We start from the raw sequence: 27724 nt of genomic DNA on the forward strand, positions 1-27724 counted from the left end.
TCACCGCAGCTTTTAGCCAAGGTACGTACCTGTATGTCGCACTCTGTCATGCCGGATATTGACAACTAGATGTCGCTGAACGTATGTTTGTATGAATAGCTTTTGAGGGATATGCCGTTTGATCCGTTAAATATTAAAATCTTATTCCCAACAAAATAAGTTCAGTCACCTTTATTATATCCTCGTATTGAATACTACTATACGCTTAGTTTCAATGTTAATTAAATGTCCTTACCAAATATGTTTGTATATTTTATTTTAAAGCTAATTTAATTACAAAAATTCGTGCATTGTCAAACGTATTAAATAAAGTTCGATTAAATTATACGCTACATAACACAATTATATTTGAAATTATTTAAAATTCGGTAACCCTATGAACGTCGACTGATTAACCGAGACGTTTGAAGTGTGTGCGTTTCACGCCAACTTTAAGCATGCTTGGCCGCTCTCGGTCTGCTTTCAAGACGCCGCTAAGCTGTTACCAGTATTTATCAGTCCTTCGGCAGATTGCTGTCACTCTTCCCTCGACTGTAGGGTCGTGCGCCGCCCAGCATACGCTCCAAAAGGCTCTGTTTCGATTTTCGCTTCGACGCCAGCACCTCCTTGCATAGTTCGTGGAATACTTCGGCCACCTGATCGACATGATCCGCCGCTGAGACCTCGCTGAACTTGCACTCAAAGTCTTTTGCGAGGATTTCACCTTCATCCCGACTAACTTGACGCAAATGCACCATATCCACTTTATTGGCTACTAATTGTACTGGTGTATCGGATTGTAGGTCTGATTTGGCGCGTCGTATGTAATTAAACGAGTTGCGATCGGTGATGGAGTAGACGAGCAGAAGGCCGTCGGCCCATTGCACCAACTCAGCGGCGTTGGGAAACTCATCATTAGCCTGTGTTGTTGGCGTGAAGTAGCAGCAGCGGCGCCGATGACATATTACATCATCGCAATTATTATTTTTTGTTTTATTTGTGGTTGTTGGTGTTTGTGTACCATTGTGAGGTGACATCAGCCAGTCGTGGTAGGAAAGAGAAAAAATAACAATAAATTCTTTTATGAATAAGCAAAGAAGGAAATGCATGACAATGAGTATGGTGAGAGGAGCACGAACACAAATAGTCAGCTGACTGATTGGCCCTCCTCTGAGTGACGAGTATGTGAAAAATGGAAATAAAGTTATTATTCCAACAACTCACTGCTGACACACATATACAGATGTATAACCATCCATATGACTTCAATGCCGTGAGTGTACTTTCGACTTATACTTAAAATTTTTTAAAACTCGTTGTGTATGTATGTACGAGTATGTATACGGTATATGTGAGTACTTTCCGAGAAAACCTGCAAATGTAGGTGCCTGTGTATGTATGTAAATATATGTATATGAAATTGTCAACAGACTTCTGCGTCAGCGTTCACAGTTGAGTCAACAAGTAACAGGAGTGATTTCACCCAATAAAAGTAAGTGCATGCATTTGTGTGTGTGTGCAGAACTGTGTAATGCGTGTCGCACGTACAGTAAATGTCCTTGCGACTCTTATCGTCCTTGCTGTGGCGGCAGTTAGTCAGTCAATATGGATGTATGTGTGTGTGTGTGTGTACACGCATTGACAGGATAATTCACTTACCTTGGGGCATGTGTCTAGTAATTCGAACAGCACCGGCTCCCCCTCCACCATCGCTTCATGCTTATATCGATTTTCTGCAATATAAGCAAATGAAAAAGAGCTTTGAATTTTTATTTCTATATGCACTTTTATGTACTACTTGTAATATATGTATACATATATTATAGTTTAGCTATATGCATGCGCTTGTGTGTCTGTGTATATGTACGTGGTGCATTCAACACTAATGTATATTAAATTTTCTCACTTTACTGTGAAAGGAAGGGTGGGAAATCGTGCAAAGTGTAGAGCAGTTGCGAGGTATCACGGCATTAACGTGAAACATGAAAAACATGAATGTGTAGAAGTATATGGGTTTGCGTGCTTTCAGGACAGTCATGGAGTGAAAGCTATATGTTTTCTATATGCTTCGAATAATTTTACTGAAAGCAAAAGTTCTTTAAAAGCTATTATTTCATGTTCCTATTTTTAAAGCTACCGACACGACTATGTCGATCATTGTGTCTGCAAAAGTGTTTTTGCGGGGTGTTCTTTTTCATTACTTTAATATGAATAAAACCGCAGCCAAAAGTCATCGTATGTGAGTGGAAGTTTATGGTGAGTATGCTCTAGCTGAGTGTACGTGTCAAAAGTGCATTGAATGAAGACGAAGAATGTCCTATTCAGTCAAAAAAGTTTGAAGATAAGGAAGTGGAAGCTGTACGGCCTTTACGGCTTAAAGTCATGAGGAAAGTCGGAAATCATTTTATAAGCTATATTATGCATTAATATACAATACTTGGTAACATATTTTCACGCAATTTTATAAATATATAACTCTTACACTGAACGACATAGGCGGCTTGTTAAAAAAACGAAAATCATTATATGTAGTATATGGGAGTTGGGGTAAATCGTATACGAGGATTGTTCAAAAATTATTGCGAATTTCGTATTTTTTAAGAAAGTGTTTATTTATTTATGCATATATTATATTTTGTCCCCGTCAAAGTAATCATCACTAGATATAATGTACAATACTTATACCAGCGTTTCTTCCAATCCTCAAAGCACTTAAAAAAGTAATTTTTTGTGATCTTCTTTAGCTCCTTCTTCGATGCAGTTTTTATCTCCTCAATCGTAGCGTAGCTTCGTCCTTTCATGGGCCTTTTCAGTTTTGGAAACAAAACAAGTCACAGAGGCTAGGTCTGCGGAATACGGAGGGGCGTTATCATGGCGCAAATGGCAATTTTTGCTCTTCCACAAATCCAGACGTTTCTGGCGGATTGCTTCGCGTAAATTGCGTATAACTTGCAGGTAATATTCTTAATTGACCGTACGACCCTGTGGCAAGAATTTATGATGCACGACGCCCCTGCAGTCGAAGCGAAGTGTGAGCAAAACCTTAATATTCGACCGACATAGACTGAAACTTCGCGGCGTCCCGACTCACACCTAAATCATTGGTTAAAATCGAATGGCACGAGACAATCGATATGTTTAGTTTCTCAGCAATTTCACTAATGGTGATTCGAAGATTAGTCAATACTATTTTCTTCACTACATTAATGTTTTCGTCTGTTGTTGACGTGCTCGATCGTCCGGCACGCTCTTCGTCTGACCGCCTGAGAACATTTTGTAACAACAATAAATTTTGCTTTTGTGAAAGCCCGCGAAAATTCAAAATTCGTGATATTTTTTAAATAAACCTCGTATATGGTGTAAGGCCAATCAAAAGTTTAAAAATTGTACATTAGGTATATGGGGTCTAAGGGTTGTTTTGACCCGACTGAATCGACTTGACCCACATACTATTACTATACTACATATACTAAAATATCATACATATTGGCCGATATGTACAAAATGAAGCCAAACCAAAGTTTAAAAATATTGGGTAATATTGATTCGATTTTTAAAACAATGCTACCTGGATTTCATTACTTCACATACCATCGGATGTTGGAAAATCCTGATATTAGTTATATGAGGGCTAGGGCAAGTTTTCATCCGATTTTATCCCTTTGAGGCACAAAGATGCACCGTTAAGAAAAGACGCACCCACTCAATTTTATTGATAACTCACATTATAGCAGATATATGGGATATAAAGGAAGCGGAAAGTTCGAAAATTTTTCTTTTAGATATATGGAGGCTAAGCGAAATATTGTCCCGATTCAACTTGTTTTTGGCAAACATATGTACTATATATTATTGTTATAGGGGAAGTAGGTGTGGATGTGATTTCTTGTATATACTTGTAGTAGAATTAGATGGATACGTACACAAAAATTCAACTAATCTATCTTCACCTATACCTAACAGTATAGTAGTAGTTTGTTAATAGTTAAAAGCTAATTGTATCTAAAGATATGTTTTGGAGACTGACTCATTTCGATTGGCACCCTATAGAGAGTAATCCGGTTGCAGGGTTACCATCGAACACTCATGTCAGTGGAAAAGGCATACTAATATAATAGCATCCCTGTTTTTTCTCATAGCTCTCAAGGGATATAGGGGCAAGAAAATTTGTATGACGTTCTGTATTTACTGTATAAAATAACAAATTGAGGTACTTAATACTTTTGAGATATGTGATATAGGATAGCAAAGAACCATTGATGTTTGAAATTTTTCTTCCTCGAAGGCTAGGAACACTGAGTACATACACATTCACTGTAAAATTTATTAGAGTTAAAATTTTTATATGCCTATACACATATTTATTTAGCTATTTGAAAGTATATCAGTAAAATTATAACAAAATTGTATTATTGAACATGAAATATCAAATTAAATTGTGAAATAGTGAAGTTATTGATCGAATTACTTATTTTTTTATTGTATTACATTATTAAATGTTATGACTGTAATTTAGCTGTGTCTTTTTTACAAAAAATACGTGAGCAATAAAATTTTTTTTGACATTCTCTTGTAAGTACATAAAAAGTAAAACTAATAATCACACGGTGCATGTGACACGTAATGAGCGAATATTTATATACATATATATTATGTATGTATGCCATATAGATATATATGTATGTTAGTAGATGGAATCCTCCCTGGAATTCATTTATGCAGCTTTTATAATTCATTTGCGGTAATTGAATTTTTACAGCACTTCGCGCTTAAATGAGCGTTCGGGACTTTACACAGTGAAAATTGAATTTTTCTGCCGATATGTCGAAGAGATAGTATAATATTAATCAAAAAATTATTTAAAACGAAAAACTGTATCGATGATTTCAATGGGTTACCACCTCAACTTATTTAACTGCCTAATTTATTTAATTGGTTGCTGCTTGTTTCGCGGACGATTTACGTTTTTTTATGTAATATTTTAAAAATATTTAGAATTGTCATCAAATTCACCTTTTTAACTTAAGAAACTAAAATTTCTATAAACATACTTAAATTCATACCAGTATATACAGCTGTGTTCATAAAAATAGCAGTGCTCATGAGCTGCAACTTTAAACTGAATTTTATATATCAAAAAGTAAATGAATGTTCACAAATTTAATTTTGTTTTAACTGATTATTTTAAACAAAAAAAAAAATCAATTTATTATTCAAAATGTTGTTAATTTTTTTTACATTATTAATTTAAACAAAAAAGTGCTGTTTACAGCTATTCATAAAAATAGCAGTAAGTAATGAAAACAGTGGAATTAGTTGAAAAAAACATGGTTGAACTCCAAAAAACTATTTGTTTGCTTGGGTTAGTACTTAGTCGTGTACCCATTATTTTTTAGTACGGCCTGGCATCTGCGAGGCATAGAATCCACCAAGTCCTGGCAGCGCTTGACAGGGATCCGATTCCATGATTTTTGAACAACCTCCCAATGCTGTGATCGAGATGTTGGATTTGCATTTGCAACATATCGTTTAACATCTCCCCATAGGTTTTCAATTGGATTTAAATCCGGAGACTGCGCAGGTCATGACATAAGATCGATCCGCTTTGATGCCATCCAGCCTTTGACCAGTTTGCTTGTATGTTTGGGGTCATTATCTTGTTGAAACGTCCATTTTAGTGACATTTCCCAATTGGCATAAGGAAACATAACATTTTCTAATATGTTAACATATACAGATCGATCCATGATCCCATCAATCATGGATATAGGGCCCACTCCACTGTAAGAAAAACATGCCCATACCATAATACTCAATCCGCCGTGTTTAACTGTCTTCAAAGTGTACCTAGGATCATACTCTGTGTTAGGTGGACGTCTGACATATTGTCTGGAGCCCTTTTCACCAAATAACACAATTTTACTTTCGTCACTCCATAAAATATTTCGCCACTTTGTAATGGGCCAATTAAGGTGACTTTTGGTGAACTCCAAACGTGCTTTGACATGTCTGGTGGCTAACAGTGGAACTTTTCGTAGATGGCACGCTTTGAGATTTTGTTCTTTAAGACGTCGCCGAATAGTAACGCCACTAACATTCAAGCTTAAGTCATTTTTTATCTTGCTGGAGGATGCAAAAGGCTGCGCCCTGCTATATCGCACAATAGATCGGTCCTCATGAGGTATGGTTTTACGTTGGATACCACGATTATTGAGCATTTCTTTAAAGTTTAAAGTATTATGAATCATTTTAGCAGAACATCCACATATTTCTTGGATGTCTTTATATGTTTTTCCTAGGTTTCTTAGTTGCACTATAATATTTCTTTTTTCAGGAGTACAATGTTTGCCCCTGCCCATTAATTTTAAAAATATAAATTTATTTTAGTGTGTTCTAATGTTAATAATAGTCACTAACACAAAACCACCTACTTTTTATCAATTAAACGTCTAAACTAAATTTTTTTGGCTTATCAAGATACGCACTGCTATTTTAATGAACAGCCAAGGACTGGTGCTTCTAAAAAAAGAGTTGTTAATTTGCTTAAATCTCAAGGACAGGCGGATATGGCTACACACATTATATAAATATATGTTTTATAAAGTGTCCGACGCTTCCTTCTAGGGGTTTACAAATTTCATGGCAAACTTAATATACCATAACCTGTTCAGGGTAAAATTGCTCTTATTAGTAATTACGAAAATTTTCGGAAAACTCCGAAATAAATTAAAATCGTTTACTGTAATATAGCATAGGCTTTCATATTCTTATTTGAATTCAAAGTCCTAGGGAGGATCATAAATAACAGTGAAATCGTATGTTCTAATAATGCGATTTGCAAGAGCGCGCTTATCTTTTACAGAGTTGGTGTGAATAGGCAGATAAGATATTGGACTACTCGAATGCATGCTTCCTAGTACATTTGTACAATATTATTTACCCTTTCTATTTTAACTATACTGTACAAATAAATGCATTTCACTAATATTGCCCTCGTATAAAAGTGATTAAGATAAATTTGTATTTGAAGCTGAAATAAATAATCACTTACCTGTTTGATGATCATATTCTCCGATATAACGTTTAGTGAGGAAACGCACAATTAAAGCTGAAACGGAAACGGGAAAACAATGAGTTGTTTATACTTAATTAATTAGCGTTAGTAATACATAATTAAAGCAATGGCATGTTACAAGTATATACATGTATTCGCTCATCAACATAAGCAACAAAAGGATATGTATGTACTCATATATAAAATCATGTGAGTTTAATGTAAATTAAATGAGCAATAAAACAGGCAAACGCCTACAGAAGTGCCTGCATTAAGACACACCAATCGTCCGCTCACCTGCCTGTGGGCGCTCGATTCACCAGAGGGAACAATTTGCTTGCAGCGGAAGGTGAAAAAAGGTGGCAGCGATGGATTCAGGTCAACGAGTGTGAATTTCACAAAAAGTAAGAGTAAGATTAAAAGCAAAATGAAAAGAACAGAGTTCGGCAAACAAATGTGAATTTGAACGCTTGCCTTCATTAAAAAAGAAAAACAGATGTGTGTGTGTATGTGTATGTGCGTACAGTTCGTGATGCATATACTTTAAAGGACAAACAAACTGTTGAACAAATAAACAAACTCCTGTTTAAGAAAATAAAAACAACCCAAAAAGCTGTACGCGCATAAACACCTGACAGCACACCCTGTAGGAAATGTGAACATATTTTGTTCAATTGAAAAATTGCTGAGATAAGAGAGCTCTAAAATATACGATTAAGAATCTAGAAATCATAGAAATATTGCCATAAATGGTCCTCAATACCCAATGCTTCGTTTTTTAATATTTGTCCTGAAAAGTTAGATGGGGCGATGTAAATCGTAAGAAATTTTTTTTTAATTTTCATTCTATAATAGTTTCACTTAGGTCTTTTCTGTTTATTTTTATACCCTGAACATGATATACTAAGCTTGCCACGAACTTTGTAACACTCAAAAGGAAACTTTGGAGACACTATAAAATATGTATATAAATGATCATCACAAGGTCGATTTTTTAAATATATTTAATTCTGTAACATTTCTAGCATATTGCCCCTAATGCTCAAGTCTATCCGAGTAATAGTTTTTGAGATACAGCCTTAAAAAGTTGCGCGCTCGAGGTCAGCTAAATATTCACTTAAAACATTAAATGCGTTTTTCTCAAAACTGCATTTTCGAAGTCGAGATTTCTCACGATCTACTCAACCGATCTCAATGAAATTTTACATAGGTCACAGGTCACCGTCTCTCTGTATATAAGCAAACTAGTCCCTCAGTTTTTGAGATATCGATCTGAAATTTTGCACCCATCCTTTTCTGTCCATTTGTCGGAATCGCGCCACTATGCATATAGCCACCAACAAACTGAAGGATCGGAATCAAGTGCTTGCGAGATATCTTCACGAAATTTGGCATGCATGATTATCTAAGGCAGTACGCTATCTGGAGGAAATGTTTAAGATCGGAAAACTATAGCATATAGCTGTCATTCTAAGTAAACGATAGCTTCGGTGTAATCGAAGTTAACGTTTTTTCTTGTCTAATCAATGAAATAACTGAGTACTTTCAAATAGTAGATTCAGTGCGACTAAAAATATCTAATTATCGATAGTTGGATATGTGAGATAACAGTTTTTCAACTTTATCACGTAATTGTAGAAAATATAAATTTAAATCTTAAAGCTGCTATAAGAAAAATATTATATTTGAGAGTGAATATATTAACTTTTGTTATATTTAACAGCATATCTATATTCTACGTATATAGCGTGGTCAATGTCGGCACGAATATTTCCGATAATATGTAACTGAGCAATCTGCTTCAAGTTTTTATCCTCTGTTGAAGGCTGAAGTCGATAAACATTTCGGAAAAAAAGACGAAGTTATTGAATTGTTGTATGTTACGAGTATACATAATTTAAGAGGGTCGCATACTTTTGCGATTCGAAAAAATCAATATTTCTAATGTAGACTTAACTAGAAACATGCCTTATAAAGGATTTGATCGAAAACATGTTGGTTTGTGAGATATCGAACCCTAAAACTGGTCCTGCGCTCACTACTCACATTGCTCAGCAAGCTTCAAACGCATTTTTCCAAAACTAGCTTATTTTTGGAGTTCTGGCACGAATCTGATAAAACTACAAGAGATATTTGAAATTTGTAATTGAAAATGAGTCGTTTTTATCTTGAAAAACATGGAGAAAATATATATTCGTTTTTTAAATTCCTTCTTTAATTATTTAAAAAAGATTCTATCTAGACATAACCGGGGTTATAAATATAAAGTACAATTTTGTATTTATTTCAAGGCTCTGAAGCTGAAATTTCTTGCCAAGAACTCGGGTACGAAACGGGAGTGTTGCATTCAATGTAATATCCAGAACAGAGTCTTGAAAAATATGGTTGTTTTTTTTCCCCTTTTTTCAATTAATTAATGAATAAAAAAATTAAAAAAATGTGTGCAAAAATCATTTTTAGTTCTTTTTCAATCCATCTTCAACAATAGGTCCGAAATTTGAGCGCAAAGGTAAACGACCTCTTTAAACATTAAAAATCCTGGAATAAATAAGTGTTAGAAGCGTGCTTAATGAACAAATTAAGTTGATGCACCGCATTTCCTACAGGGTCTGCCCATGCTTGGGTGTGTTGACTTAAAAGTGAAAGCCTTGCGCTGCTGCTAACAGCTGAGTTGGTTCCGCTAGCAACGACAATGACTATGACGAGGTTGTTAAACTCACAACCTAAAAAAGTACTTCCTTTTTCAATTTATGCAGCTACGCTATGGGTAAGGTGGTGTTGCTGCTAGGGAAATGCAGATATGTATACGCTCAATTTTACATGGATATCCACACGCATTCGTATATATCAGTACACATGTGTGTTCTGTTTGCAGTCAGTTGCAAAGTGTTAGTGCCGGTGAATTGCACCTTAATGTTGCGTGTTTGGCTCACACAAAGACGGACATGGCGCACAGTTGAATAAGAGACAAAGTTAGTGCTAGTGAGGTTGTTGCATATTTTAGGGCGTTTGTACGTGCACTTTGCACGAAAAATTCAAACTCGCATGCAGCAGTATTTGTGTGTGCGTAGATGTGAACAGCAGTAACACGTATTACCGTTAGTTGCTTGCATGCAAAAGTAGTATAAAGGCAACAAATTCAACTTGATAACCTGAAGTCTGGCAATAGAAAAGAGAAAAACCGGACAATCGAACACACACACACCAACAATGCAAGGTGTACATGCACCCTCCGTTATGTGTGCGTGTACGTTTCGTGGTGCAAAGCTTAGCTCGAGGCGCACGTACCAATGGCGTGGGAGGTTACACCTCGGCAGTTCTTGCAATTTCATGATGTTGCATGCTTTTATGCAAATGACATTTTGTCCACTTGATTTGAGTAGAGCAAACTAACAGCCCCCCCGCCTCCATACACACATTTGCTTTCTACACACATAGACTCTGGCCAATACCCGCTGGCAAAATGTGTGTGCGGGGAAAAGCTGAAGATCGGCAGCATAGGTAAATGCAATGAGTGAGGCAAACTATTTTGTGGGAAATTGCGAAAATTTGCAGTTGTGTATACAATAACAAGAAACACTGTAAACAATTTCATTCATAGTCTGCATTTAGCCTAATTGTGGTATTATGGCAAAGGCGTATATGAAAAGGAACAAAAAACAGCAATTTTTCCAATTTGAAAGTGTTTTTGTTGCAAGCAGATGAATTGAATTTTGTGCAGAATTTTTAATGATATGTCATTGATGAATATTGCATACATTCGATTTTTCTTTTCGCCAATTGTGATTTCATAAGATGTTTATATTTAAATAATACACAACGATATAAAGTTACACTTTTATAAATGTCAGTTTTGCCCAGTAATAAGATATACTATAAAGTACGAAAGTACTTCAGAAAATAAATATAATATTTAGTAGTGCATTTAAACTAGCGATATTTTTAATTTCATCATGGAATTATGTAAAAGACTCGAACAATCTAAAAATAATTGAAAAAATTCTTTTCAACCAAAAATATACAAATCTAAATATGTTATGTATATTGTTATGTAAGTGTAGGCATTAACGATAATTCTTCAAATACATGTATGCAGCCATTGTCTTGTCACCGAGTTATTAAGAAAGAATTTGCGACTAAATGATTTTTGTCATCTTGCCGGAATAGTTTTCGAAACAATTATTACATTTCTACATATGTATGTATGTATGTATATGAAATATGTAAATTTGCAAGGAAAATATTTTAATTGTGATACATGGCGCGAGTATGGTCACTACTTATATAGATTGATGTTACTACTTCAAACAGTTTCTTTGTTTGTGGTAGTGCTATTTGGACATTAAAGATCGAGGCTACAAACAAAGCCTTTTCGTAATTGAAAAAAAAACATTTTCACGGAAAACATTTATTTTTATTTTTAAAAGGATTAATTTGTGGAACTAAGGTAAACCCATGCAGTGGGGGAACATTTATGGCTAAAAGGCTGCTTTCGTGTCACGTCCAAATCGAAATTGAGCATTGTGTTGCTGATAGGTATAAACTTCTTTATATATATATTTTTTTGCCTATCGTCCACGTATCAATGACCCAAACTATCAATGTATTCGCATAAAATATATCTGATGGGGATGAGAAAATAATTATTATTAATTGATAAAACTCGATATGAGCTATTTTATGACGTTCGGTTAGTGGCTATACATCATATTTTAACCACAAGCCCAATAAATATATTATACAAGTATTAAATATGTTGCTATAAAAAGTGATTTACAAAACAAAGAAAAGTAATTTTTGCAGAGCAAAAACAAACTGTGAGGTAAGTTTATTTTTTATACTCTTGCAATATGTTGCTACAGAGTATATATCGGGTTTTTCAAAAGGCTGATATAATTTCTAAGTTACGGCCATTTTTAATATGTCATTATCTATAATTTTTTTATTGCATTCAGTAATGTTTACAATTTTATCATGGAAAGATATACGCGGGAGCAACGTTTACAAATTATTCAATTTTATTAGCAAAATAATCGTTCTCCAATTGCAATTTTTTTAAGAATACATCTTCTCCGATGAGGCTCACTTTCATCTGAGTGGTGCGGTAAATAAACAAAACTGTCGATTCCGGTGCGAAGAAAATCCACAAATTATTAATGGACAACCATTGCATTCGCCTAAATTGACAGTTTGGTCTTTTGACACCGTTATTGTTAATGGAGAGCGGTATAGATCGATGATAATCAACTTTGAATGGCCGCAATTGGAATAAGTTGATCTGGACAACATCTAGTTCCAATAAGACGGGGCTCCGTGCCACACAGCATGTGCAACAACCTAATTATAGCGCGAAAAGTTTGGAGATTCGATAATTTCAAGAAATTGTGACATTGAATGACCTCCAATAGTTGTGATTTAGCACCATTATACTACTTCTTGTGGGGTTATTTGTAGTCATTGGTCTCTCTTCAAGCTTTAGAAGTCCATATTGAACGAGCTATTCATGATATGCGACTTGATTTGGTGGAAAAAGTACTTGAAAATCGGGTTCATCGAATTCGTTCCTACAAAAGAAGTCTTGGAGGCCATTTAAATGATGTTATGTTCAAAACTTAATTGTATCGATTGTACTTTACATTAAAAAAACATTTGAATTTCCTTAACAATAAGTGTGCTTTCTTTGAAAAAAAAGCCTATCACTCTTACACAGGATCACAGGATTTTCCATGTAGTTTTATTCACCTAACGATTACTAGTATCATTGTAATAGTTTTAGTGTTTATATATCCTACAACGCTTAAGCTGTAATAACTGAATTCCCTTAGGACAAATATTTTTAGCACCCTTACCGACAGTAAAAAAATGCGTGCAATCATGTGATAACTCCTCATATAACGGTTTTGATTAAAATTACTAAAAATGCGATGATTCATTAAATAAATAAGTCAGAGACTTTGAATTTTTCACATAGGATAATACTTTAGAGTTTTATATGAGCCGATACAATAATTGAACAATGGGAATGGTACCGCTTACCTTTAGGTTAAAATTCATATCTCGGGACCTACTTAACCGTTTTCAACCAAATTCGGTACGTATATGACATATGTATGAATAAAGGATTAAGCTGACGAGACGAGTTGAATACCGTGTGATGGTCTGTTTGTCCGCCTCTGCAAGCAATAATTTGAGAAAGAATTGAAATATCTTGATTATATGTTTACTGAAGTCATCTGAAATGCGTTAATGCAAAAATAACTACGATTGGATACTGGGAGAAGACATTGATCCGAAAAGTAGGAGCAGACTCTGTACTTAAAGGAAACAAGAAAACTACTTTAGATTCGCCAACACAGTCAGCAGACGCTAATCCGCTAGAAATATATGGGCTTTAATGAAAGCCAAAATATTAAAAAGAAAATGTTTCATTCGACTACTGCCAGGTATGTTGGAGTTCGCTTTCTGTGGAATATGCGGGAAATTTAGTTGCAAGTTGCCACCAAAGATTGCAGGCTATAATAGACAATGCGGGAAATTCGAGTAAGTATTGAGTAAAGGTTAGCTATAGCAAACAATATATTTTCAATAATTACACATTTTTCTAAATAAGCGCTACCTACAGTTTGAAAAACGAAACGTTAGGTAATTATTACCATCACTTTCCTTATAACGGTACATTTTGAGATTACTAACTAATGGATTACTGCTTTAAATTTGGTAGATCGGATTATATATTACACCTATATTAGGATGATTTTCGATTTCATCTGCCAATATATACCCAATCAGTGTCATATCAAAACAAAATGGTTGAAACATACACATATTTTCTCCTAATCTCCATTGAGTGAATATAATAATCTCCATTACTTTGACTGATTATCTCACACATTTGGTGCCAATCATGAGCGATATGGATCAGTACATTAACCTAGTCTCCTTTGCTAGTTCCACCTCGTTAATATGTTTCGTCGCTGAGTGGGATATTTTAAATATTCATACCTCTGATATCACATATAACGCAATTTTGAAGTGCTTTTACACCTGATTGCAATGTATTCTTTCATATTTTGCAATTATTAATTTGTACATATATGTGTATGTCTGTGTATAATTATGTGAGTTAAGTAAATAATTAACATTTAATAATGTAAAACATACCACTCTTGCCCACACTCGGCGATCCCACGACAGCGATTTTTAATTCTGTCAAAGTCGATTTCTTGCGACGTATACCGCGTGTTGTCATTACCGTTAAATTATTATGAACAGAATCGAAAACCACAAAAACAAACCACAACGAAAACCGCAAACGAAAATCCGCAAACCGAGATGAGTGAATAAATTTAATGTTTATAAGTATTCGCACAGGGTTGGGCAGAGGGGTCGAACGCGAATGTTTAACATAAGCTTGCCGCCTTTAAATGCAGGTACACATTTTTCCTACGCACACACACATACAAGACTATGCTTTTTGTGCTTATTGACCGGCAAAAAGTTTCTGTAGGCTAAAGTGATTTTTTTCTGTATTTTTCGTAGTTCTATGCATGTAATAGAAATGTTGTTTTTATTACTTTATTATGTATGTATGTATGTACATGCATGTGCTCATTTCATTTCACAACTCTCAGTAATGTTGTGCATATGTATTTGTATGTTTATATGGTATTTAGCAGATTTTTATTGCGTACGTTGTGCAAGGCAATAGAAATATGAATGAAAGTATTTTATTTTTTTACTTTGTGCCGGCAACGCGTAGCAAAATACTTTTGTTTATTCATGTTAACAGTTTTATTGTAGCCACGTTTAATTGGATAGGTTTCATTTCAATTTTCAATTTTCTTACATATTTTTGGTATTTCATCGCATTTTTAAGGCATTTTAATTGATTTCGACGCAATGAGAATATATTAAGTTTATTGCGAAGTTTGTAACACTCAGAATGAAAAGTCGGAGATCTTATAATATTTATATATATAAATAATCGGTGCGACGAGCTCAGTTGATTTAGCTATGTGTGTCCGTCTGTCTGTCTGTACATACGCTAACTAGTTAATTAGTTGTTAAGATATCGATCTGAAATTTTGCACACGTACTCTTCTTCCAACAAGCTGCTCATATGTCGATACTACTGCTATCAGACCACTATATGATATAGCTGCAATACAAACTGAAGTATCCAAATCAAGATAATTTCTATTTAATCTTTAAAATAAGCAAAAAATCGTCGAAACCAATCCACTTTGTTCTAGGATGAAACGAGTGCAGCTCATCGTTGAAAGTTCGAAAATAATTTTATTCGATTTTTGTGGTTTAGAGGTTATTAAAATGTTTCATGAATGTTTTTAAGCTATTGCATAGCTTCTATCACGGGCTTTGAGCGTGGGGACTGAATGAGGAAATTCGGTAACGGAAATAAACCTAACACGATCACAAAGTATGCGCAAAATGTTTTTATACTTTTAGGCGCATTTTCGCATAACTCAAGCGGAACAAATCAATTGCAGAGACAGCAGGGTGACTCAAAAATAATAATATTTAAGATACAATTTTTTTAATGGCAAATAAAAATATGGAATTTAATAAAAAAAATTAATTAATAACAAATAAATTATTCAATATTCGGAGTCATAATATTAGTAAGATTATTAATATTTTGGTAAATAACTAGTCCACCTTTTGGAACAGTATCTCGTTTGACTTGAACAATACAATTTAAATTAGGTATTTGAATCGAATTATCAATGATAATAAATTTCCACTTATCTTGGCTGGTGATTTTAACATCAACTTTGCTGATAAAATATCAGAGCGGTTGACAACTTTTCTTTGAATGAAATTGAATTTGAAAATGAAAAATTATTAACAAGAATCCACAACAAAATATGGGACCACCATTGACAAGGTATTTTCCAGATATTTAGTGAATATCAAGTCTCAAATTTATGTTTCTTATCAATAAAATAAAAAATGTGTTTTCTTAGCGATCACCACGCTCAAAAAGTGAAACTTGAAAGAAAAACAATGCTGTGCAATAGCTTTACCGCGGCAGTCACCGAGGATCACACGTTCTTCTTTTTTAAATTCATTTAAGTTACTGGTCGTACGTAAACATAATTCATTTTGTATTAAGCTAACAGATATATTATAGCATTATCCTCACGAACTGTGGATATAGAAGCAAATGATTTTGTGCGCCTTCTAATACTTTATGTTGAGCTTTCGATCCGTATTGGCAGTTAGTTAATTTTTGCGAAATTAATATGCACATTCAAAAAATCAACGCAGACCGACAATAATGCATTTAAATATTTTTTTAAATCCCAAAAATACCAAAAAATAAACAATAACTTTTTATATATATATACTCGTATATATCTATTGGCGCCTTTCACTGCAAATTCAATGTCACATTCTTGTCATTTCTTAATGCTAAAATTCGATTTCTGTTTGTGTTATTTAATTGTATTATGGTTCTTTACTGCTTGCTATTGCTGCCGCAGTGCTCTGACATGGTAATTGGATCGCTGATCTCCGCACTTCATGCCATTTGTTGGCTGTGATTTAGGTTATTCATAATAGCTTGCTGAATGTCAACACTGAAAGCACTTTCATCTTTTTAATTTGTCTCGCAAAAACAGAGCATTATATGGTGAACTATTTAGTGGGCACGTCGGCCCAGTTGTATGTATGTATATGTACACCTGCCGTAAAAATCACTCATACGCAGTGTAGTGCTGTGATCGCCTGTTGACGCCGCATGTACGACTATGTCTGCAATTAATTATTTTCACAATTCCAACTATTTTTAAAAAACAAACATTTTACCCTATATCGATACTGTCCCCTGCGTTAAGTTTGTCTGCGAAGTGTGTACTTCGCTTATTTTGTCTGGCGATCGTTTTGTTTTTCAGTTTTCCTCTCATATTCTAAATTTTACACACACACACATACAAATACATATGTACACAACTACATATCGGTAATTCTAACGGCAACGTGTTTCGTTGGCGTGGCACTCGCTTGTTCGGTGTTTGCATATTTTCGATTTATTTTTAATTTTCGCCGACTTTTACGTGTGTATAGTTGAAAACGAAAATATCATTTCCAAAGCAACAACACACATAACATACATAATGTATGGGTTTGGAAACTGAAACACAAGCACAAAGAAATATAAACAAATATTCATCGAAGTTTTAACTATAGAATTTCGAAAGTGCGAAACTTTTAGTTTCCATTATAATATACTTCCGAAAATATTATTGCCTTAAATTAAACTTTTTTTTATATTTTTTACAATTTAATTTTTGCTTTTTTTTGTACGTTTTTACTAGTTGCTACCGGAAAAATTCACCGTGTTACAATTTCGGCCCACTTTCTACTACTAAAACATTGATTTGAGCATAGTCGGTCAGTTCCTCAACATGTTGTTGATCAGCGATCTGCTCGCTCATCTGCTGCTGCTTGCTGCAGTTGTTTCAAAATGTTAGAAACATTTTTATATCTTTTCGAAATATGTAATACATTTTAAAATGTTGTTTTAAAAATAGCTCAATGCAGTGAGATTTCAGATCAGAGCAATTTGAGATCAGAGAGAAATAGAGAGTGAGAGAAAAATTAAACTCACTTTAACCCTTGACTGATTGTGAGTTATTTTTTATCTCCTAAATTAGAATACTTATGGTTAACTATAATTTATTGCGCACATTATGATCCTGCTTTATTTTCTTGCCTTTGACGTTATAATACTCAACTTGATGTCGCAACTTTATAACAGATTAGCCATAAAGAATTCAAGCTTTTTCGTGCATTCAGCAGATTTTTAGCTGCAACCCCAACGTTAAGAAATGTGTTTTATATATAGAAGTATTTTTCTGTTATTTATGTTACGAAGATTGTAGTAAGAGCAAGAAAATATAATTTCTTAGCAAATGTATTTAATTTTGCCGATGAAAACTTTGAACTCGAAAATAATTTCACAAAAGCATTGCATCACGTAGCGGTTAAAAGATACACTCAATACTTAATTTATTCGCACTTAACCATGTGGAGATTGTTGTGCTCTCTCTGTAATCAACTCATGGAATTTTGCTACAAAAATGTTTACTTTCAACATGTGTATGTAGCAATTAATTTAGCGCTCTAACACCCAAAAATAATCACTTGCACCTAGCATGTAAAAGATTTGCTAGATGAAATTCCTACTAGTGTATGTATTATTGATTTAACAAATATTTTAATGAGTGAAATTAACGTGAAAATCTTGGCCGTGATCAATGATCAAAGATTACATGCGATCTACTCATACACATTTATATATAAGGTATATACGCATATTAAGATGGAGCGTTAATACGTGGGACTTTTGTGAATGTTTTATGATTGAAAAGTAGCTTTTAAAAAGATTATTTGTATGATAAATTAAATTTAAAAAAAGGTTTAGGCAGTATACCATATATATAAGTATAAGTTGGATTAGGTTATTATGGGTGATTCGCGATTAAGAAATCACATTTATCACATTTAGACAATTTCAGTTATGTCATTTGTATTGTCGTACTTCCCCAAGATGTAATGTTATATACATATGTCAATAAACAGTTTTTGAAGACTAAGGTTAAGTCATGTTGAAAGCTGATTTTCTATTTTAATTAAGGTGATTTTTTTTATTATTTGATCAAAGATCAAACATGAGTTTTAGCAAAAACTTAGTGGTGGAGTATATTATATATATTATCTTAATACTATACATGAATGTTATAGCTAATAACATTTATATCTAGTGTATCCAACATCGCTTTACCTTAATATATACGTACCATATACAAACCTTCTAGCCTCAATGTATTAGCATTAGTATGTGGTTTCATGTTTACTTCTGGTGCGTATGAATCTGAAAGTGTTGTTCGCAATGAATGTGAGAAGCATTGACAGGAGTTATGTGGTTAAATATGCGTAAAGATATGTTAGATACTCGAGTCAATTATTCATTGATCGATTCAACAATGCATACTGCCCGACGATTCCTAGAGAATTTTATTGAAAACATCTGTGCTCTTAATTACAAGCTATAAAAGCACCACAAGTGATTAATGTGTTGCGACTTAATTGTTCAGCGCCGTACTTTTTGGTAATACATGGTGGGCGGGCTATGGTAGTATAGGTATATACCACACACATATGTATGTGAGTGGGATTGCAACGACTTATTATTTGACTTCAATAATTTGGCAACGCAATACGTTTTTGGATATGGAGTACAAATATATTTATATATTGTATATAGAATGTACACCCTGTTGAAATGGTGCTCTATTTTACTCTAAAAACAGTTTTATAGTTTTTATAAAATTTCAATTTGATTTATATAAATTCATATTTTTGCAAGGCTTAACTATTAAATCAACATGAAAAATTATTCAGATTATAAAATATGTAATAGATATATTTTGGTAATGAGGATGGTTGATCGACTGATTTAGATAGTCAAGGGCTACACAACTCAAGTGCGTCAAAAACTTATCTAAACAAAAGTTTTTCTGGGAAAACGATGAAAAAGAAATATTTGACATTGTTGTATTTTTATTTTTTATAATTAATTTTTATAATTTCTTTTCAGAGTTTAAAAATGGTCTCTGTTTTGGTGGTGGCTCAACCGTCTTCTTAAGGCTACGTAATATGAAAAAAGGTTCCCAATTTCAACTCTAAATATAAAAAGTTAAAGGAAGTCTCCGGTATTATTTTAAAGCACTTTTCGAAAACCATGATGTTCATAATGAATTTTAAGAAAAAATAAAATTTATATTTTTTAAACAAAAAACAAGGACAAACGTTAACTTCGGTTGCACCGAAGCTATAATACCCTTCACAAATACAAAGGTCCCTTACAAGAACTTGATTCCGAACGTTCAATTTTTATGGCAGCTATATGGTATATTGGTCTGATCTGACCAATTTCTGCGGAGAATAATTTGTTGCCTTAAGCGATAACTCGTGCCTAACTTGGTGAAGATACCTCGTCAAATAAACAAATCTTCCATGCAAGCGCTTTACTCCGATCGTTCAGTTAATATGGCAGCTATATGCTATAGTCATCCGATCTGAATCATTTCTTCGGCGATTAGATTATTGCTTTAAATAATAATTCCATGTCAAGTTTCGTGAAGATACCTCGTCAAATGAAAGAGTTTTCCATACAAGCACTTCATTCCGATTGTTCAGTTTGTATAGCAACTATATGCTATAGTGGTCCGATATCAGCCGGTCCGACAAATGAGCAGCTTCTTTGTGACAAAAGGACAGGTGCAAAATTTCAGATCGATAGCTTAAAAACTGGGAGACTTGTTTGTATATACAGACAGACGGACAGACATGGCTAAATCAACTCCGCTCATCACGTTGATCATTTATGTATATATTTTATAGGGTTTCCTTCTGGGTGTTAAAAACTTCGTGGCAAACTTGATATACCCTGTTCAGGGTATAATTAAAAATTAAAAAAATTATAGCAATTTGTCGTTAGGAAGTTAAGATTTCATACTATAAAATATTCTCAGACAGCTCTGCGATGTTTGAACATGCGTACAAAATTGACACCAGCAATGCAAAAATCCTCCATATTTTAAAGATGGTAGTGTGGACCTAGACGCACTGCCACTGGTATCCAAATAAATACTTGCAAATAGCTCGTATTGTTTGGGGCGCTTATCAATGCATTGTATTGATACGTTGAGTTTTGGAACACCGTGAGGTAAGGCCGTCGCCGGCAGGTACTCACGTAAATCAACAACGAAAGTTGTTTCGAATACCCAGGAGCTAAAATCCGTTTGAAACCATTTAAATAAGACTGCATATAAAAATAGGTATGGGTGTCACACGACTTAACAGAAAGAACCTCATGGATCGAATTGTAATTTGCGAATCGCTGAGGTATCGCAATAAAATCGATCCATTTCTAAAGCCGACGGGTTACTTGTGATGAAATCGTTAAGCGAAAACGGTCGTGGTCAAATTACGATAAGTCGGGGCAAATGGTGCCCAAGCCAGGATTGACTTCAGGAAGGGTTTTGCTGTGTGTGCTGGCAATGGCAAGTAATCATCTTTTATGCGCTTTTCCCCTACGATCAAACTTTTAATTCGGATCTGTACCGTTAACAATGGTGCTGTCTGAAGTAACCAATCGACCACAAGTGGGCAGGTTTGACTAATAGTATAGTAATTGTGTACCATCGCGACAACGTCAGGCTACACACCACGACTCGCGACACGCCCGTTCCCACGACAGTCGGGTCTACGTAACCGGAACGGACCCGGATTTATTCCGGTCAAGGTCTGTCAACTCGGCAGAATTCTGTCGCTAGAACAACAACAACAACTCGCGACACGCCAGATGCTTTGGGAGGTTAGTTGGGAGGTTCTAGTATATCCACCTTATAGTTAGAACTTGGCCCCAAGTGAATACAACTTGTTCCTGTCTATGGAAATGATTGTGATGGTGAAAAATTCGCCCAAAGAGAATCTTATAAAAAGGGACTGTCGCAGTTTTTTTTTCCAATAAAAATTCCTATGAGAGTGACATTATGAAATTATCTTCAAAACCCCAACAAATTATCGAAAAAACGATAAAGACCCAAATGGGATAACTCGAACTATGCTTGATAAAACAAGAGACAGCAAGAAATAAAATAGATAAGGTTTAGGTGATTCTGTTCATTATAGCAAGAAGTACTAAAGTTATCGTGATCGCGCGATTTATTCACCAATGTAACAGAAAAAAGTGACAAACCGTTTGAAGATTTAAAAATCTATGGATCCTTGCGTAGTTTAATTTTAAATAGAGAGTGCGAATTCTAATAAGGGTATGTATGTTTCTATTCTTCTTTTATATAGTTTTTTGGCGTTCAGATCCGTAATAAGAACTTGCGTTTAACTTTCAAACAAAATATTATATACCCAAAAGGGAATATAAACATTTATATTCAGGAAGTAGTAAAAAACAAGAATTTAAATCTTCAAAACACTCGCTGACCGACGTTGTGTTCTTGGTATTATTGCCGAGGTAAACATTTTTCGCAAAATACTCGTAAATGTGGAAATTGTGCGAAGTGATATTGAACAGGCGCCAGCAATTATTACACTGCCGCTCTACACGCGCCAATGCAAAAAATTATTTATCTGTGTGAAACTCTATATAAAAATGTGTATATATATATATATATATATATATTTATGAGTGGTTGAGCAAGCAGCTGGACTGTCGATATCCGCTGGGATTGACTGCTAGGGTCAAACAATGTGTTTTTGTTATTCTGTAACTGCTGGCCTGTATGTGTGTGCGTGTATGTATTTAAGTATATGCGAGCGTAGCGGTTTGTGTGTAAAAGGTGAGGCCATATACTTGTACAGCCGCTGGCAAATAGGTCAAGGCTGCTCGGTATCAATTAGCGTGTAAACGAAAGCAGAGGATATTACAGTGCAAATATATATACATACACGTACTCACATGAATTTATATGTGCACGCATTAAACTATGCTGACAATATTATAAAATATTTTAATGAAGGTTTAAGCAAACAAACGGCAATTGTTTACTGAACTGCATAAGTAAAACGTTAAACTGCTTGATGTGGTCATTGCTGAGCAGCAGCTCAAAGTTAATTACTTTATTTTCACCTTTGACCACACCAGAAGTGACAATTGCATATAACTATTACTGTTAACTCTGTTTGCTTATGGACCCTGTCTATTAAGGACCTTGTGGAAAATGCTGCCAATTTCATCCCTTTGATGCATATCAAAACGCTGATTATACAAACGCTAATGAACATTTTCGAAGCCGTGTGACTTGTGCGGCGAGTGGCGAGCATAAGAGGCGTTGTACACATAAGTTGGGGGTGGATTCGACAAAAGCAGAAAGTGAAATAATGCACTAATGCATTTCTGCTGCCGACAAGCAGTTATTTATAAACAGCAGCAGCTGACGGCTTCATCTGTGGTCGTGCGTAGTGAGACAACAAAGCGGCGCACGCGTCAAAACCAGGAAGCAAAATACATAAATTCAAAAATAAATTAATATTCAAAAATGAAAATAGGCACATTTCGACTAGCCGGAAATTGTGCGCAATTATAAGCTAAATGTTTAAAAAAAAATTAATTGAATGCACATTTTCGTGGAAATTTAAAATGCAAACTTAAAATTCCCAAATAAATTTCGGTTGGAAATAAATATTATCAGAAATGATATTAAGAACACTTCCTACTCAATTGCGGACATGCACTCACCGCAATGCCCTTCTATGCACACACACACGCACAATAAATTCAGCACTTCACCGGCAACGCCTGCATTCACACTTCACACACAATCGCGCAGCCGGCGTCCATCAGCCTACACGCCCCCGCCAGTTAGTTAAGCAGTCAGTCAGCCAGCCAGCTTGAGAGGGTTGCCCATTCATTAAAATAATATTTCATGTTTTTAAACAAATTTCAAGGGACGCAGTGTAAACAAACAAATGCAAGTGTTATTCATGTTCGGTTCCGGTCGCCGAATATTCATAAGTGCCGTTGCGCCAACACTCAAAAATTGTGCTACTTGCACTCAAATGCCGTTTCTTTCCCCTTTGCCGCTTTTGCGGATACGAATCGGACAAGTGACACATTTGGCCACAGCTGCTCGTTCATTGCGCCCATTGTGGCACTTCCTATAGAATACATTCAGGCGTTGATGAAAAATTGCTCACAGCGCTGCCTGCGTTAGCGCCACCGCTGACAGCACGATTTCCGCAGTTCATTGTAATTTGAAAGCTGCGAGTTTGTTTTGTCGTTCTACTGTGCTGGGTTTGTATGCGTGTGTTTGGTGATTTTCGATCTTTTCGCATATTTAATTTGGTAGAACGCACTTTTAATCAGCACTATTATAGTTTTTTTTTTGTTTTTTGGTGCTATCTATGGTGGTGGATTGATTTTAAAACTAATTTAAATTTTCAGTAAAATTTTAAATGCAACATGGACAAAAAAAAACTAGATGTTAAAATAAAATTTTTTTTTGCCAAAAATTTTCCTTTTTTTTAATATACAAACTTCTCAGCCTAAGCAAAAAAAAATTTTTTTTTTCGCTCCACTCTAATACATAGATAGACAGACGGACATTGCAAAATCGATTCAGCTCATGATGGTTATCATTTAAATACATATTTTATAGGGCCTTCGACGTCTCTTTTTTGGTGTAACAAACTTCGTGGCAAACTTAATTTACCCTGTTCAGGGTATAAATATAAGAGTCAAGCAAGTAAATAGATTAATATAAAAATAAAGGCGAGAAAGGTAAAAAAATTATTAAAATTTTATGTAAGATATAGGTAGATGAGTGACAAGATTTCTTTATATTGCAAGCTCGTACATAGCGTTTGAACCCAATCATAACAAAAAGGTGAGTGCTTCCTTATAGAAGACGTCGTTGGCGGGTATCAGCGAAAACTTGAGTGAGTACTTATAAAAAAACACAAACAGAGAAGATAGCAAAAATATACGTACTAATTATATGCCATATTTATAACTTATTTACAAAAGTTATATTCGACACAATGCGTTAGAGAGAAGCATATCTAAAAACGGTTCTCTTCGAAGCACTTACACCGTTTGCCGTTTCGTTTCTTCCCTTGGTCATGAAATTCTTTTTTGGTACTAATTAACAGTTACTCGAATTAACCTATAATTTAAGACCTCTATAATTTAAGACATATTGAATAAAGTGGTTGTACCACTTTAACTTGGTATCGCTTACTTTGCAAGAAATGTCGAATCGATGACACTTATATACATGTACATATGTAAATTAAAATTGGTAAGTCTTCTGTCATCATTAACTCATAAAACTCAAGTAAATGCTCATCTATGCTTTATGCTGGCTAAGCTGTCTTTCGAACTAAAAAGTTCAAGATTTTAGAGGCACATCCTTTTCGAATTACGACTGATTCGCATTTGCCGTTATAATTTTTATTTATTTATTTATTTCATCTGGTACAGGTCTATAGAGATGTTTAACATCTGTGCATAGAACCAGGGCATTACAAAAACAATATATTTAACATCTTATTTTCTAATATTATAAATATTCTAGCATGGATAATAGTACATTACACTAAATATTGCGTGACAAAGTTATACATATAAATTATATATTATACCAAGTAAGAGCAAAAATTAATCACTTAATAGATAGCTAAAATTTACTATATTGATAAGTTATTTATCCAGGATTTTAGATTTTTGTAAAGAGATTTTTTATTACATGTTAGAATCTTCAAATTATTAGGAAGCATGTTAAAGTACTTAATTGCTATATAATATGCATTTTTAATGCTAATTGACTTTTTAATTTTTGGTAATGTTAGAGTATTAGCTCTAGTTTGTACTTGTTTGGTAAGATATTTTGATTTACACTTTTCATAGTATTGTATTATAGCCTTAACAATAAAAGTTTTCTTGATGTCAAGTGGCAAATTAGTTTCATAATTGTTTTCAAAGAACTTTAATAAACGGTTTTGCATATTTGTTATAGGCTGCAGAGCATTTTTGTAGGCTCCACCCCAGGCAATTATTCCGTAATTGATTACACTTTCGAAGAGTCCATAGTATATAGTTTTTAAGATTTTTATGTCAACAAATTTACTCAATTTGAAAAAGAGGAAAGCAAAGTATCTGACTTTTTTGGCCAGCTCGTTCACATGAAAATTCCATTTCATATGTGTATCAAAGTACAGACCCAGATATTTGCTGTGATCTACTCTTGTGAGTTCTCTGTTGTTTATATTTAGTATATAATTGACGGGTATACTATCACAATAACTGCCAAAAGTGATGTATGTTGACTTGTCTATGTTAAGAGATAATTGATTACTTCGTAACCATTTATTTAGTATCTCCAACCTTCTATTCAGTCGTGTTTTAACTTCATTCCAATTTTTACCAGAGCAAAGCACTGCAGTATCATCAGCATAGGCTACGAGAGCCATTTCCGGTAGAGTATTGAAGATGTCATTTATATACATGATAAACAGCAAAGGACCCAATATTGTGCCTTGTGGCACACCAACTTTTACATTAGTTGTTGTACTAATACAATTGTTAGTTTTTACACTGGTACCTCTACTTTTCATAAATCCAAATTGGTTCGGAGAAATTAAACTATTTTTCCTACAGAAATCATAAAATCGAATATATATTATTTTCTCGAATATTTTAGCAAGGTTTGAGATTAGAGAAATAGGCCGATAGTTATTTGCTAAGTGTTTGTCCCCGGATTTATGTATAGGTATAATATCAGCTTTTTTAAGTACAGAGGGCCAAATAGCTTTATATATACAAATATTGAAAATATGCTCTAAAGGTATACTAATATCTTTGGCTATAATTTTTAAAATCTTACTACTAATGCCGTCTACACCACCCGATTTATCTTTCATTTCTTTTATGATTTTTTAAATTTCAGTATAACTAGTTGGAGTAAGAAACATGCTATTAGGGTTATGCTTAACATTTTTAATAATAATAATATAAGTTAAAAAGACAAATTTACTAACTGCTCAAAAGATCAGCCTATATTTAGGCGCATTACCCTAAACAATTCTTTCGTAAAATGAGAGTGAGTTGAACAAAACCTGGGCGATATACGGATAAATAAAAATGTCCAGTATTTTCTGCCACCAATTTTTAGAATCCTAACTGTTAGTTTGTAAATAGTTCCCGGTAGAGTATACGATTGCTTACGGCATTTGATTTTTAATCGTCTAGAGAATATACTCACGTAACCCCTTTCCGACAATATGCAGAACTTATTAACTTTTCATTAGATCTACACTGATGAGTGCTAAACTCAAAGGGAAATATTAAATCTCACTAATACGTGAGTGTATATGCTCTTCCACCTACCAGCCACAACACGTCTCCCGGCGTTTTCTTAAGCGACATCTTCAAAAGCGCCTTCCACTTCTGCTGAACGTCCAAAGCTATTCATGCAAGCAGCAGTTGTAATAGCGCGCGTCGGCGTCGACAACACTAACTCGCCGCTGCCGGCTGCGCAAAATAAAAAAGTGGTGGCGAGTGTAAAAGCACAACTTCGAAAAACCATAGCGCTTTAGTGCTTTTATTTTTTCGGCTTGCGTTGCTCTCGCTCAATTACTTGTTTTTGAAATAAACGCTTCTTACTTTGTGCTCACGCGCACTTTGTTTTGCTGCTGCTTTAGTAATTTGCGTTTTGTACGTTGTATCATTCCTTCCGTTTTGCTTAGACATTCTTTACATTGGCTTTCTTTTGTTTGCAGCTTTTTGGTAGCTTTTCGCTGTTTATTGTTGTTATGATTTTTCGTTGCCTGCTTGTTGTTGTTCTTTGTTGTTGACGCGCACGTATTCTTTGCTTGGCTTGTCCGTCTGTTGCTTTTCTGTTTATATTTCTGCCTTTCCGCCGGTCGATTTACGCGCGTCTGTGTGCGCTTCGTGGCTGCGTTTGCTTAGACGGCGGCTGCTTAGGTGGTATGTGTGTGTAGTTGTGGTGTTGGTGGTGGCAGCATTGGCAACAATAGCGTCAGCGCGCCTTTGATGATGACAGCACGCGAGCAGCGGGCAACCAGCGGCGCGGAGCACCAAACTAGACAACGCTGGCTGGCTGGCACGCTAGTTGGTTGCTTGGT

At 34.6% G+C, this 27724-nt stretch overlaps 1 protein-coding gene across 9 annotated transcripts; it reads right to left on the bottom strand.

Annotated features, from left to right (window-relative positions):
* Nucleotides 1-239: 239 nt before the first annotated feature.
* Nucleotides 240-17476, bottom strand: LOC106622247 (ras-related and estrogen-regulated growth inhibitor). Of its 9 annotated transcripts, none has more exons than XM_070111389.1 (6): nucleotides 17334-17418; nucleotides 17027-17186; nucleotides 14195-14574; nucleotides 7031-7087; nucleotides 1639-1712; nucleotides 240-899 (listed from the first exon to the last, which is right to left on the bottom strand). In XM_070111389.1, exons 3-6 carry the CDS (start codon nucleotides 14280-14282, stop codon nucleotides 495-497), a joined length of 624 nt encoding a protein of 207 aa, XP_069967490.1. In that variant the 5' UTR covers nucleotides 14283-14574; nucleotides 17027-17186; nucleotides 17334-17418; the 3' UTR covers nucleotides 240-494. The 9 variants fall into 9 exon arrangements, with proteins under 9 accessions (XP_069967490.1, XP_069967491.1, XP_069967493.1 ...); XM_070111390.1 differs by having other exon boundaries at nucleotides 17010-17186; XM_070111392.1 differs by having other exon boundaries at nucleotides 17360-17412.
* Nucleotides 17477-27724: the final 10248 nt, after the last annotated feature.

This window comes from Bactrocera oleae, chromosome 6, assembly GCF_042242935.1.
Source record: "Bactrocera oleae isolate idBacOlea1 chromosome 6, idBacOlea1, whole genome shotgun sequence".
NCBI lineage: Eukaryota > Metazoa > Arthropoda > Insecta > Diptera > Tephritidae > Bactrocera > Bactrocera oleae.

Excerpts from the sequence above, each read along its gene's own strand:
- LOC106622247 (XM_070111394.1), bottom strand. The coding sequence starts at position 14,282 with ATGACAACACGCGGTATACGTCGCAAGAAATCGACTTTGACAGAATTA. Across the intron at positions 7,088-14,194 it reads GCCGAGTGTGGGCAAGAGTG|CTTTAATTGTGCGTTTCCTC; the intron begins GTATGTTTTACA and ends TTTCCGTTTCAG. Across the intron at positions 1,713-7,030 it reads AGAATATGATCATCAAACAG|AAAATCGATATAAGCATGAA; the intron begins GTAAGTGATTAT and ends CTTATATTGCAG.